Source organism: Bufo gargarizans, chromosome 2 (genome assembly GCF_014858855.1).
Source record: "Bufo gargarizans isolate SCDJY-AF-19 chromosome 2, ASM1485885v1, whole genome shotgun sequence".
NCBI lineage: Eukaryota > Metazoa > Chordata > Amphibia > Anura > Bufonidae > Bufo > Bufo gargarizans.
The window spans coordinates 595,520,634-595,533,397 of NC_058081.1; the positions used below are offsets into that span (position 1 = coordinate 595,520,634).

Below are 12,764 nucleotides of genomic sequence, written 5' to 3' on the forward strand. Positions count from 1 at the left end.
CCATTATCCGCCCTTGTGTTTGAAGGAAATATGTGATGTCCTTTATAGAGAGCAACATAAACTAGTGACAGAGGTACTCATTTCAGCAGCTTATCACTCATGTGCTAATATGAAGTGGTGGCAGAGTACATACAGTTTATGCTGGTAGCACATGCCCTAGAAGAGTCACAGGTTTCCAGAAAAGAGTCCGGTTTATTCATGAGCTTACTCTCTTTCCAATGATTGGCAGCTCAATCCTCACTGAGAAAACTGTCAATGAGCAGCGGGTGGGCAAGAGAGGTCTTTCTCATGATAAGCCGAACTCTACTGTGGCAGGCCTTGAGTCCTCTCGGGCCCATGCTGCCAGCATTAAACTATAAATATTGGGCAACTACCTCATATTAACACATATGTAATCTAAATCTTTAATTTGATTCTGTTACCGGTGTGGAATGTAATACCTATAACGTCAAGAATGTTGTTGTAGCTATATCCAAGTCAACAAGTGGGCATCTCAGAAACATAAGGGTTGTATCACAACTCCTGACACCTAGAAACCAGGACACGACAAGACCACCAGCAAACCGACAGGGAAGGCGCACGGACCACCTACCACGAATAACTATGCTTTTATAACTTTCTATCAGTTCATGCTTTACTTAACATTCTGTTGAGTTATATCGACCAAACAACCAAAAAACACAAAAATAATTGTATATAGTTGTCATAGTATAATGTGACTGTTTTCTTTATTAAATTACAGGCATTTAAGCAATATTTTATAATGTAGAAATCAATACAAGTGTCATTGCTTATGATTGGAGACAAGTCCTTATCCGATTATGTCATGTGACGCAAAGAATGCCGCCAGTCCCGCAACATTGCACATCAGCAGCACCCTCCTGTGGATCCCTTTTAAATCAGCCATCAATATCTTTGCATAGTGTCCATTGACTTAGTCCATTCTAGACATTCCTCCTGTATGTTTCTTCATGCCCCCGTCTTCTTATAACATGTACCGAACACCAACAAACAATGACGAAAAGGACTCCTAAATGTTACTAGTTTTTACATAGTCCGACATGTAAATATTAACCCTTCCCCTGACAGCGGGGGCCTACTATATGTTGCATTACAGAGCTATATGGCTGGCCTCTATGGCAATGTAAGGCTCAGAAGGAGATGTACCAAGCAGTGGGGGGGGTCAGTAAGTTTCCTTCTTGCATTGCAGCAGTTACTAAGCAGTAACACAAGAGATGGTCCCAGGTAACAGCTATTGTGAAAGCTTCTTCCATTGCAGAGTGAATGTGTACATCGGAGGGTTAAGGATGATCTGGAGTTGGATGCCTCTCCTTGGATCTTATCTACAGCCCCATGAAAATGCCCATAAAATCTGAGCCATTTTGGACGGTGATTGGTGCCCCTGCACCATTGTCGATAAATATAGACGTATATTGCCCACTCTGTAAATATAAAAAAGAATAGACAGAAATTAGCATATTTATGAAAACTGTATTCCTGCTTATATTATATACTTACAGTTCAGCCTTTTACCATATATTTACAGTTTACTGTTTCCCTTTAAGGGGTAATCCAGGACAATAAAAAAAAAGCTTGGGCATGGCCTGCAAATGGTTAAAAAAAAAAAGGAGCTTGTACTCACTGATACTAATTACTGCCATTCTGATGGTACCTGGATCCCTGCTGCGCGCCACTTCCTGCGCCTGTCCCAGTATAGCAGGAAGTGACTGGGGTTTCCACTCAGCCAATCGCTGGCTGAGGCGGGTTATCAATGCAGCCAGTGATTGGCTGAGCGGCATTCCCAGCCATTTTTTGCAATGTAGAGAACAGGGCCAGGAACCTAAGCACTGTTAGAAGCAGAGGCAGGAACAGTGAGGTGAGTATAAACCCTTTAATTTTTTAACAATTTGCAGGCCATGTCCGAGATTTTTTTATTGTGCTGCAATACCTGTTAAAGGTGTGTTCGCAAGATTATACTCGTAGTTCATGTTTGATCTAAACAAGGTCAAAGTACTATATGCTTATCAGTTTGATAAGAGTTTAGCTATATGTCAGGAGTTCAGAGATAAGGGCTACAGATGTAGCCATCATTGCAGCTCCCTGACGGATCCAGTGTGAGTCAGAGAACAATCTATAGATGCAGTGAAAGTGAAAGATGTAGATGAAAGACCTATTAAAAAAAATGATTTGTAGCCCAAGCTGAGAGAAATGTCCCCAAAGGTTTCCATAGCATTTAACAGTAATATCACCTTGTAAATACTAAGTGCTACATACAAGTACTCAGTCCCTCTTTTTGACCTAGCCATCGAGCCTTTAGCCAGATTTCTAGAGGATTCTGACTTATACAAGGGCATTACCATAGGCAAGAAGGAGGTCAAACTAACCTTGTATGCTGATGATCTTTTGATTTTCATGGATACCCCCCAGCGTCACTTGGGCCCCTTAATGGAGTTCCTGAGTTTTTTTGGGTCCTTCTCGGGGTATAAAATAAACTCGTCTAAAAGTGAGATTCTTGAGCTACATGCCGCTAACCCACCGCAGCTTTGGCGGGATGCTGGTCTCTCTTTATCTGTTGTTAAGAAACAGGTTACGTACTTGGGGGTCAAGATCGGTAAGCTCCCGGGGTCACTGTATTTGCTAAATTATCCTCCCCTCATAACGAAAATAATTTCTGAACTAGAGAGATGGCATTCACTCCCCTTATCCCTGCAGGGGAGGTGCCAGCTCATCAAGATGATGAGTTTTTCTAAGCTGCTCTACCCTCTCCAGACACTTCCGATCCTACTGAAACATACAGATGTCACTGCACTAAATAAGGCTTTTACTAAGTTTTTGTGGTCTGGCAGGCGCCCTCGTATCTCTCTTTCGAAGCTTATGCTATGAGGGAGGAGTAAAATTCCCGAATATACGGGGATACAATCTAGCATGTCTCATGCGTCACGTATCCGACTGGGTACACAACACGGATCTTTTCTCTAACAGGGAGGTGGAACAAAATCTGGTTGCCCCATGGAACTTGGTGTCGTGCCTTCACTCTAACCTGTCTGCATTGCCTGGGGATATTAAATCTTCGCTTTTATTGAGAGATACGATAGCAACCTGGAAGGCGGTTAGGAAGACATTTAACTTGCCTCATGCAATCTCCAAATGGATGCCGTTATGGGGTCATCCAGAATTCCCTTCCGGAACTAGTTTGAGACCTCCTGAGCTGTGGATATCTAGGGGTTTGACTAGGGCGGAGCATCTGATGCATCTGGGGGACAAACGCTGGCTGACTCCAAAAGAACTGAAGGAAAAATACGCTCTGCTGGATTCCCATTTCCTGCAAATAATGCAGATTGTGGGTTTCTGTTCACATAGATTGCGCGATTTGTCGAGGGAGAATTCCTTCGATGAAGTCCTCAGTTTCTCCCCCCAAACAGTTTCTCTCTCTAGGCTGTATAGGGCCTTTTCAGGAAATTTCACGAAGGTCAAGGCTTCCACACTTTTTAAGAAATGGGAACACATCACCATGGATGATGAGATTGGGGTAAAGATCCTGGAAGGTTGGAGTAAGGTACGCCAGTGCGTGATAGGTGAGACTTGGCGTGAAACTTTTTTTAGGATGATGCATCGGGCAATCTATGGTTTTAACTTTCCGGCCTCTCCCCAGTTTCCGGATCGTATCACACATTGTCCCAATTGTAAGTTGGCGGCTACGGATTTCTGGCATGGCATTTGGACGTGTCCTGAGGTAGTCAAATTTTGGGCCGCTGTGATAGATTATATTAAGAAGAACTGGTCGGTGGAATTGCCTATGGAACCCCAGGCCCTGGTCTTCCATTATATCCGCCCGGTGAACCAAACTCGGATCCCGATTTTGTTGCACTCAGTCTTATTAGTAGCCAAAAGAGTCTTGCTCCAAAGATGGCTTACAGATGCCATGCCAGACATCCCTGATGTGGTCTCTGAATTGAAAGTTCTTTTGGGATTTGAAAGGATTGAAGCGTCTAGGCACAAAGAAGGTTCAGCTTCCAAATTCTTTAATAAATGGCGTACTTTTATTGCCGCGCACTTTAGTCCGCCAGAGACTAGGGAACTGGTGAAGCCCTTTCAGTATACCTCATGGTATCTTAAAGCTTCTCTGGGTAATACCCTGGGACCCCTGGCAGTATAGTCCTGCCTCCCCCCCCCCCCCTATTTCTGTCCCTCCCCCCTCTTTCCTTTCTTTTCTTTATTTCTTTCTGGCTTCTTTTTGCTTTTACTTCTTTCAGGAAAATTGAAAAATGCAGTCAGATTCATGTATACTAAACTCATGTTCCTCATGTAACTGTTTGTGACCCCCTGGATTTCTCTGGAGACCATGGGGGGAAAGTATGTGTAATGTATGATATGTGGGTACATGACCTGTGCCTTGTTTCTTTTTGATGAATCTGCTCCAAATAAACAGAATAAAAAAAAAAAAAAAGTACTCAGTCCCCAACTGTCCCTGTTAGGCCTCATGCACATGGCCGCTTGGCGGCCATGGCCTGCAAATGGTGGGTGGGCAATCCACGGCCGCACCCCGCATCACTTGAATGGGTCTGCAATTCCGGAGATGCGGAACGGAGTCACGGAAGCACTACGGGTGCTTCCGTGGTGTTTCTTTCCGTGGTTCCAAACTGCAAAAAAATATTTTATTGAATGGGTCCGGCCCACTGCACAGAACGGCCGTCCAACGGCGGTGCATGAAACCTTAAGCCCCTTTCACACGGGCGAGTTTTCCGTGCGGGTGCGATGCGTGCGGTGAACGTATTGCACCTGCACTGAATCCTGACCCATTCATTTCTATGGGGCTGTGCACGTGAGCGGTGATTTTCACGCATCACTTGTGCGTTGAGTGAAAATCGCAGCATGCTCTATATTGTCCGATTTTCACGCGACGCAGGCCCCATAGAAGTGAATGGGAAGCGTGAAAATCGCATAGCATCCGCAAGCAAGTACGGATGCGGTGCGATTTTCACGCACGGTTGCTAGGAGACGATCGGGATGGAGACCCAATCATTATTATTTTCCCTTATAACATGGTTATAAGGGAAAATAATAGCATTCTGAATACAGAATGCATCGTAAAACAGCGCTAGAGGGGTTAAAAAAATTTTAAAAAAAATTTAACTCACCTTAGTCCACTTGATTGCGAAGCCGGCATCTCCTTGTGTCTCCTCTGCTGAACAGGACCTGGGGTGAGCTGCTCCATTAAATACCAGTTAAGGACCTTTGATGACGTCACTCCGGTCATCACATGGTCTTTTACCATGGTGAATCACCATGGTAAAAGATCATGTGACGTACCATGTGATGACCGGAGTGACGTCATCATAGGTCCTTAACCTCTATTTAATGGAGCAGCTCACCCCAGGTCCTGTTCAGCGCAGAGGAGACACAAGGAGATGCCGGGCTTCGCGATTAAGTGGACTAAGGTGAGTTAATTTTTTTATTATTTTTTTAACCCCTCTAGCGCTGTTTTACTATGCATTCTGTATTCAGAATGCTATTATTTTCCCTTATAACCATGTTATAAGGGAAAATAATACAATCTTCAGAACATCAATCCCAAGCCCGAACTTTTGTGAAGAAGTTCGGGTTTGGGTACCAAACATGCGCGATTTTTCTCACGCAAGTGCAAAACGCATTACAATGTTTTGCACAAACGCAGAAAAATCGCGCATTTTCCCGCAACGCACACGCCTCTTATCCGGGCCAAAAATATGACGCCCGTGTGAAAGAGGCCTTAGAGTGACCATATTTAAAAGGAAATGTATTACCTATATGTTCTTTTACTAAATAAAACCAGATAGTGTAGCTGACATCTTGCCAGAACCGCTGTTAGATGCATTAAAAAATATACTTTACAGCAGCCACATGGACCATTAGTAGCCGTTCATTGCATTCTATGGAAGACTTTCTAGACAGCTCTGTGGCCAGTTTAGAAGTCATTGTGCAGGGAGGGGGAGTATATAAGCTGTGACAATGCCTTATTGTCAATGTCCATTTTATATATTGTATTGTATGATACTGAAATTTCCCTCTGGATCAATAAAGTGTATAGTATCGTATATACATATATATATATATATATATATAAATCCGGAAAAACGAGAGGCACTCCAATGAAAAAGAAATAGTGAACCTTTATTCACCCAGGTGCAACGTTTCGGCTCTGCTCTTGAGCCTTTTTCAAGCATAAATACAACTCCACAACACAGCCTTAAATACAGGTGAATTAATTAACAAATAGATCATGTGGTCATACTCCACCCAGTGGGTGTGACAAAATCGTAACCATGACAGAATGCAACACTGTGCATTCTGTCATGGTTACGATTTTGTCACACCCACTGGGTGGAGTATGACCACATGATCTATTTGTTAATTAATTCACCTGTATTTAAGGCTGTGTTGTGGAGTTGTATTTATGCTTGAAAAAGGCTCAAGAGCAGAGCCGAAACGTTGCACCTGGGTGAATAAAGGTTCACTATTTCTTTTTCATTGGAGTGCCTCTCGTTTTTCCGGATTTACTAATTGGGGTAAGAAGCCTATTCCCCTCGGGACGTGCACCCTACCTTTTGTAACTTAAAGCACCAGTGCCGCCATTTTTTCTTCAACTATATATATATATATATATATATCTATTGTGCTAGATTGTGTCAGAGAAAACGGATCCGTCCCCATTGACTTACATTGTGTGCCAGGATGGATCCGTTTGGCTTAGTTTCATCAGACGGACAGCTGCAAGCAGCGTTTTGGTGTCCGTCTCCAAAGCGGAATGGAGACAGAACGGAGCCAAACTGATGCATTCTGAGCGGATCCTTTCCATTCAGAATGCATTAGGGCAAAACTGATCCATTTTGGACCGATTGTGAGAGCCCTGAACGCATCTCACAAACAGAAAGCCAAAACGCTAGTGTGAAAGTAGACTTAGTGGCCAGTCTGAAAACTGCAGAATTTTTGGGGATTTGTGGCCAGTCTGAAAACTGCAGAATTTTTGGGGATTTTAAAAAATAAAACATATAGGGACATAGATAATTACAAGTATTATCACCAAAAATTCTTAAAAATATGTTTAACACAAAAACTTAATTTACAGGGCAGCAGATTTCTCCCTATGACACTGGCTGACCTGTTTCATGTGCACTTGGCAGCTGAAGACATCTGTGTTGGTCCCATGTTCATATGTGCTGCATAGCTGAGAAACATGATGTTTTAATATATGTAAATGATCCTCTAGGAGCAACAGGGGCGTTGCCATTACACCTAGAGGCTCAGCTCTCTCTGCTACTGCCGCGCCCTCTGCACTTTGACAGGACCAGGCGTGATGATGCTTACACTGCCTGGCCCTGTCAATCACAGTGGAGTAATGGCAACGCCCCCGTTGCTCCTAGAGGCTCATTTACATATATTAAAACTTAACTTTCTCAGCAATGCGGGCACATATGAACATGGGACCAACACAGATGCCTTCAGCTGCCAAGTGCACATGTAACAGGTCAGCCAGTGTCATAGGGACAAATCTGCTGACAGATGCCCTTTAAACAAGTATTTTTCTGATGATATCATATATTACATTTTTTACTTTTCTTATAACCTTGGGTGGCAAAATTAGCGATTGTAGTAATGAGCCCCCTGCCGATAAAGAGCTCACTTCCTTGCAGTGTTTATGTAAGGTTCCCAGGCGAGTTTGTTTGAGAATCAAGATGTCATACCTTGAAATAAACATTTTCCTTGTGAGCGCATTTTCTATGGATTTTTCAATATATACATCTCAATGTGTTTGGTAAAATCACTCATTGCCTCCACGGCCCCTCCAGACTATTGAATGAAGGCGCTTGTACTGGTATTTGCATACGGCACATCTACACGGTTCGTTGCTTTTATAAACTGTCGTTAAGAAAACAGTTTCCAGTCCAATTTCTTGGAACCAATGCAAAGTAGCAAATCAAATTTTTACAGATGCTCATCCATAAGAATAACAAATGCCACGATGAGTATCTAATGGCTCACTGGATGGTGTCTGGGGCGTCCAAAAACAATAACTGTAAGTTTTAGCTGTCTCACGGAGACAACTACTAATGTTCCAGAAAAGTAACTGAAGAAAGGATGGCTCTGCAGAATTTTATGATTCCAAGGTTTTCAATGAAACGAAAAGTTTCAAATAAACACAGGCTAAAGGAATTCTCTTTATAGATCAGCCTTGTGGGGCACTTGAAATACCAAAATACCAAAGTGAATGGCATCTTGGGAAACGTAGAGTAACTCCACAAAGTGCCTTGGACTTAAAATGAAAACTGAGAAAGCTATATATCGCTTCCCCAAGCAGCTATAATTGAACGGACAGTTAACGGTAATAAAGGGGTTATTCATCAGGTTTTATGGTCTAGTTTACTGGCTGTTATGGCTCTGCTCTGGTCCTAAAGTCAACGGGAGCTACGGCTGATGAAGCTATAATTCATTTTAATGTACAGGGGTCTAACTTGAATTATAGGTCCTTAACATAAAGGGGGATGTTTCTATTCACAGTTGATACAAAATTATAGGGAATCAATATATCTACAAGCTAGAAAAAGCATCTTAGAAACAGTATATGATAATTAATTGCCTGGCGTGACGGACTGGCCATAGACCCGTCAGGGAAATTTCTCAGTGGACTGATGCCCAGTGGGCCACCTGAGCCCTCCTCACGGCCGCTGGGTACTTAACGATCGGATGCTTTCAACACTAATGCTAGGAACATGAGGTACCTATTATGTCCCTGGCTAGCAGCCGCAGGTCCCCCTCCTGAATTCAACTGTATCACCATCTTTAGGACAGTAATGCAGCTGAATACTGTAGTGTAGGTGGCAGTGTTTTGTGCTGCACTGTCATATTTGGTTCTGCTGGGGCGGTGTTTTGTGCTGCACTGTCATATTTGGTTCTGCTGGGGCGGTGTTTTGTGCTGCACTACAGTGTTGCTGGCCCCACCTACTTCTGTTGTCCTAATTTTGTTTTACCTGCCTACTTGTGTTACCCCACCTTCATTCAATTTGAACCGCCTACAACATGTAACCACTTTAAGTTCTGAGTCTGTCCCTGGCCTGGACCTTCCTTATTGGCCAGACTGGATCTGAAGAGTAGGCCCGGTACACACCAGTCAAGGCATAGAGATATACGTCCCACGTGGAGTACTTTCCACATAATGAAACCATGTAGACTAAAGTATAAAAATATAAAAAAAAAGTTTATAAAAGACTAGGCCACACAGGCCGAACAATGCAAAAATGATGGTGTCATAATAATAATAATATTAATCTTTATTTATATAGCGCCAAGATACTCCGCAGCGGAGTGTCATACACTGTGCAAATAATAAATATATATAAAATATTATAAAAATAAATAAATGTTGTAGAGTGATAAAACAATGGGGCCATGGTTATGTTGCCTGCACAAAACTACCATATAGTGTCTACACACGAAGCCACGAAGAAGAAATGACAAGGATAAAGTGAACAACGCTTGAAGCAACTACTAATAGTACAATAAATAATAGAAATGACAGAAGCAAATAGTGTATTTAACAGGGAAAAACAGTAAGTGGCCACACAGCGGCTTCATCCTCGTGCCATACGTTCTACAAATCACAGAAACGCACAGGACTCTAATAACAGAACTAAACATTGTCACACATAACAGGGATAAACACTGCTCAGATACTAGAACCAGAGACAGATTCCTACCTGTAACTGCAGCAATCCCTGGACATGTACAGTGAATATTCTGCTGTTACTTTCCAATCCAGCAATGACTTCTAGGGACCTAAGGATTAAATAAATGATTAGGTACAAGACAGTACAACAGACACACTAGTACTAGTACGTCCTGCTGAGTGCACGAGCGCACGGCGTCATTGGTTGCTATGACGCTGTGCGCTTCGTGCCACCGCCGCTGTACAGTAATACACTCAAATAGACCATTGCTGTATAGTGGCGGCAGCATGAAGCGCACGGCGTCATAGCAACCAATGACACCATGCGCTTGCGCACTCAGCAGGACGGCAAGCCGGGTTTCCTTGGACCGCGGTCCATGAAAATCCACGTATGTGTGAATGCGGCCTAAGGCTACTTTCATACTTGCGTTGCTTTCCAGTATTGAGATTCGGCAGAGGATCTCAATACCAGAAAAAAACTTTTCCATTTAGTCCTCATGCATTCTGAATGGAAAGAGATCCGTTCAGAATGCATCACGATGTCTTCCGTTCCGGCAGCATTCCGTTTCTTGACCGCTGCATGCTGCGGATTTGTGTCCGGTCATAAAAATGAAAAAAAACACGTATTTGCCTCTGAAAAAAAACAGGACCCTCACCCATTGACTTTCAATGTATTCAGTGACTGATCCGTTTTGATTTCACACAACCGCATCCTAACGGAACGGATGCATACTCAAGGATCAAAACAGATCCTTTTAATTCCGATATCAATACCGGAATTAACAACACAAGTGTAAAAGTATCCTTCGCAGAAGGGTACGCCTGACACATTTTACATAATATACGCCATCAGAAACAATACCTAATCGGTCAAAATAAGTAACTAAACTGTTACCGGGATACTCAGAAATATCAATAATAAACTTCACTAAATGAGTACACAAAATCCCATTACATTTTTTAAAAATTATACATGATCTTTATTGAACAATCGTAATTGTAAACATGATTATACCATTATAACATTGAATTAGACCAATAATAATGAGCCTTTGTGATAAAGGAATCTAATAACTAAAGCACCTATTACTTATACAGGACTATTTAACATAGAAAGGACCATCAATGGTATATGTCAGCAGGAAGGTAAGCTCTTTTAAACTATAAAGCTGGGGTGCACTAGGCGTTATCATTCTAAATGCAATCACCCATATGGAGATGTATAGAGACTATTACCATTCCTAAACCTAAAGACATATGCTGCTAAGTATATGAATTAGTATCAAACAGCTAGCCATTAACAGAATATGAACCTACCTATGAGGGTCAAAAATTAGGTGCTGGATCTCCCCTTTTATACGCCATAAAAAGGTGTGAATTATAACTAATGTCAACGCCAGCTCTTGCTAATAAATTTGGAGCATCTTATCCATTTGAAATTTTACGAAGACTGGCATAACAAATGCCAGTCTTTAGTAAGTGTGCCACTTCATGTGCTCAGTTAGGCACTTATAATGCGCTTATGCACTTATAAGTCTGGAATTCTATTCCGGCAAAGGAGCAGAATACTGCAATTGCTGTATCCGGCATATGCCCAACACTATCGGTGCCCGATAGATTCCCTTCACTGTAACGGGATCCGGCACAAAAACTGGACTTGTTCAGGACATAATATCGCAGCATTTTGGATATTCCGTTTTTTGCTGGAACAGAATATTGGAATTACAAACACATATGTGAATGTAGCCTAACTGGACTAATGTTTAGTATAGTACAAGGACGCTTCCGCTCTGATCGAATTTCTGTAAGGCCTCTTTCACACGGGCGTCGTGTGTGAGGGCCGGATAGGATGCGGGTGCGTCGCGGGAAAATTGTGCGATTTTTGCCTGCGGGTGGGGTGAGTTTTGTATGCGATTGCATTGGGTTCTTCAGTTTTTTCTGCGCGTGTGCAATGCATTTTGCACGTGCGTGAAAAAAAACTAAATGTGGTACCCAAACCCAGACTTCTTCACTGAAGTTCGGTTTTGGGTTAGGTATTCTGTAGATTTTAATATTTTCCCTTATAACATGGGAAAATAATAGCATTCTTAATACAGAATGCTAAGTAAATTAGGGATGGAGGGGTTAAAAAAAAAATTAATAATAATTTAACTCACCTCATCCACTTGTTCGCGCAGCCCAGCTTGTCTTCTTTCAGGACCTGAGAGAAAAGGACCTGGTGAGCGCAGTGACATCACTGCGCTCACCACATGGTCCATCACCATGGCGATGGACCATGTGACGGACCATGTGATGAGCGCAGTGACATCACCAAAGGTCCTTTTCCTCCCAGGTCATCAAAGAAGAAGAAAGAAGACAAGCCGGGCTGCGTGAACAAGTGGATGAGGTGAGTTTAATTTAATTTTTTTTATTTTTTAACCACTCCATCCCTAATTTACTTAGCATTCTGTATTAAGAATGCTATTATTTTCCCTTATAACCATGTTATAAGGGAAAATAATAATGATCGGGTCCCCATGCCGATCGTCACCTAGAAACCATGTGTGAAAATCACACCGCATTCGCAGTTGCTTGCGGATGCTTGCTATTTGCACGCAGCCCCATTCACTTCTATGAAAAACGCACAATATAAAACATGCTGTGATTTTCACGCAACGCACAAGTGATGCGTGAAAATCACTGCTCATGTGCACAGCCCCATAGACAGCCCTATAGAAATGAATGGGTCCGGATTCAGTGCGGGTGCAATGTGTTCAACTCACGCATTGCACCCGCGCGGCAAACTCGCCCGTGTGAAATGGGCCTAACAGAAACAGGCTGCTGTAAAACAGCTTTAATGACTTGAATGCCTGGTGGCTTCCCTGCTCTATTTTCAGATTTCCACATTTTGGAATCCCCGCTGGTACAATGTGCAGTTGTCTAATACACAAGAGGAAGTTCAAGAAAGGTGTATACTACACCCAGAACTGGTATACATTCTTGTCTGGACGGAAAGAGTAAAGTTCAGTCATTTCCAGTCTCTGCCTCTAAGTTCCCTGAGGCTGTGAAAGATGTGAATGACTGC

The 12,764-nt window shown here is 42.6% G+C and overlaps 1 protein-coding gene across 1 annotated transcript in view; it reads right to left on the minus strand.

Annotated features, from left to right (window-relative positions):
- Nucleotides 1-711: 711 nt before the first annotated feature.
- C1QTNF12 (C1q and TNF related 12) overlaps nucleotides 712-12,764 on the minus strand; it is a 75,676-nt gene continuing 63,623 nt past the window's right edge. The window contains exons 7-8 of the mRNA XM_044278268.1: nucleotides 9,732-9,810; nucleotides 712-1,442 (exon numbers count right to left, since the gene is read on the minus strand). Coding sequence (XP_044134203.1) covers nucleotides 1,344-1,442; nucleotides 9,732-9,810 — 178 coding nt within the window. The 3' untranslated portion in view covers nucleotides 712-1,343. The remainder of the gene's footprint in view (nucleotides 1,443-9,731; nucleotides 9,811-12,764) is intronic.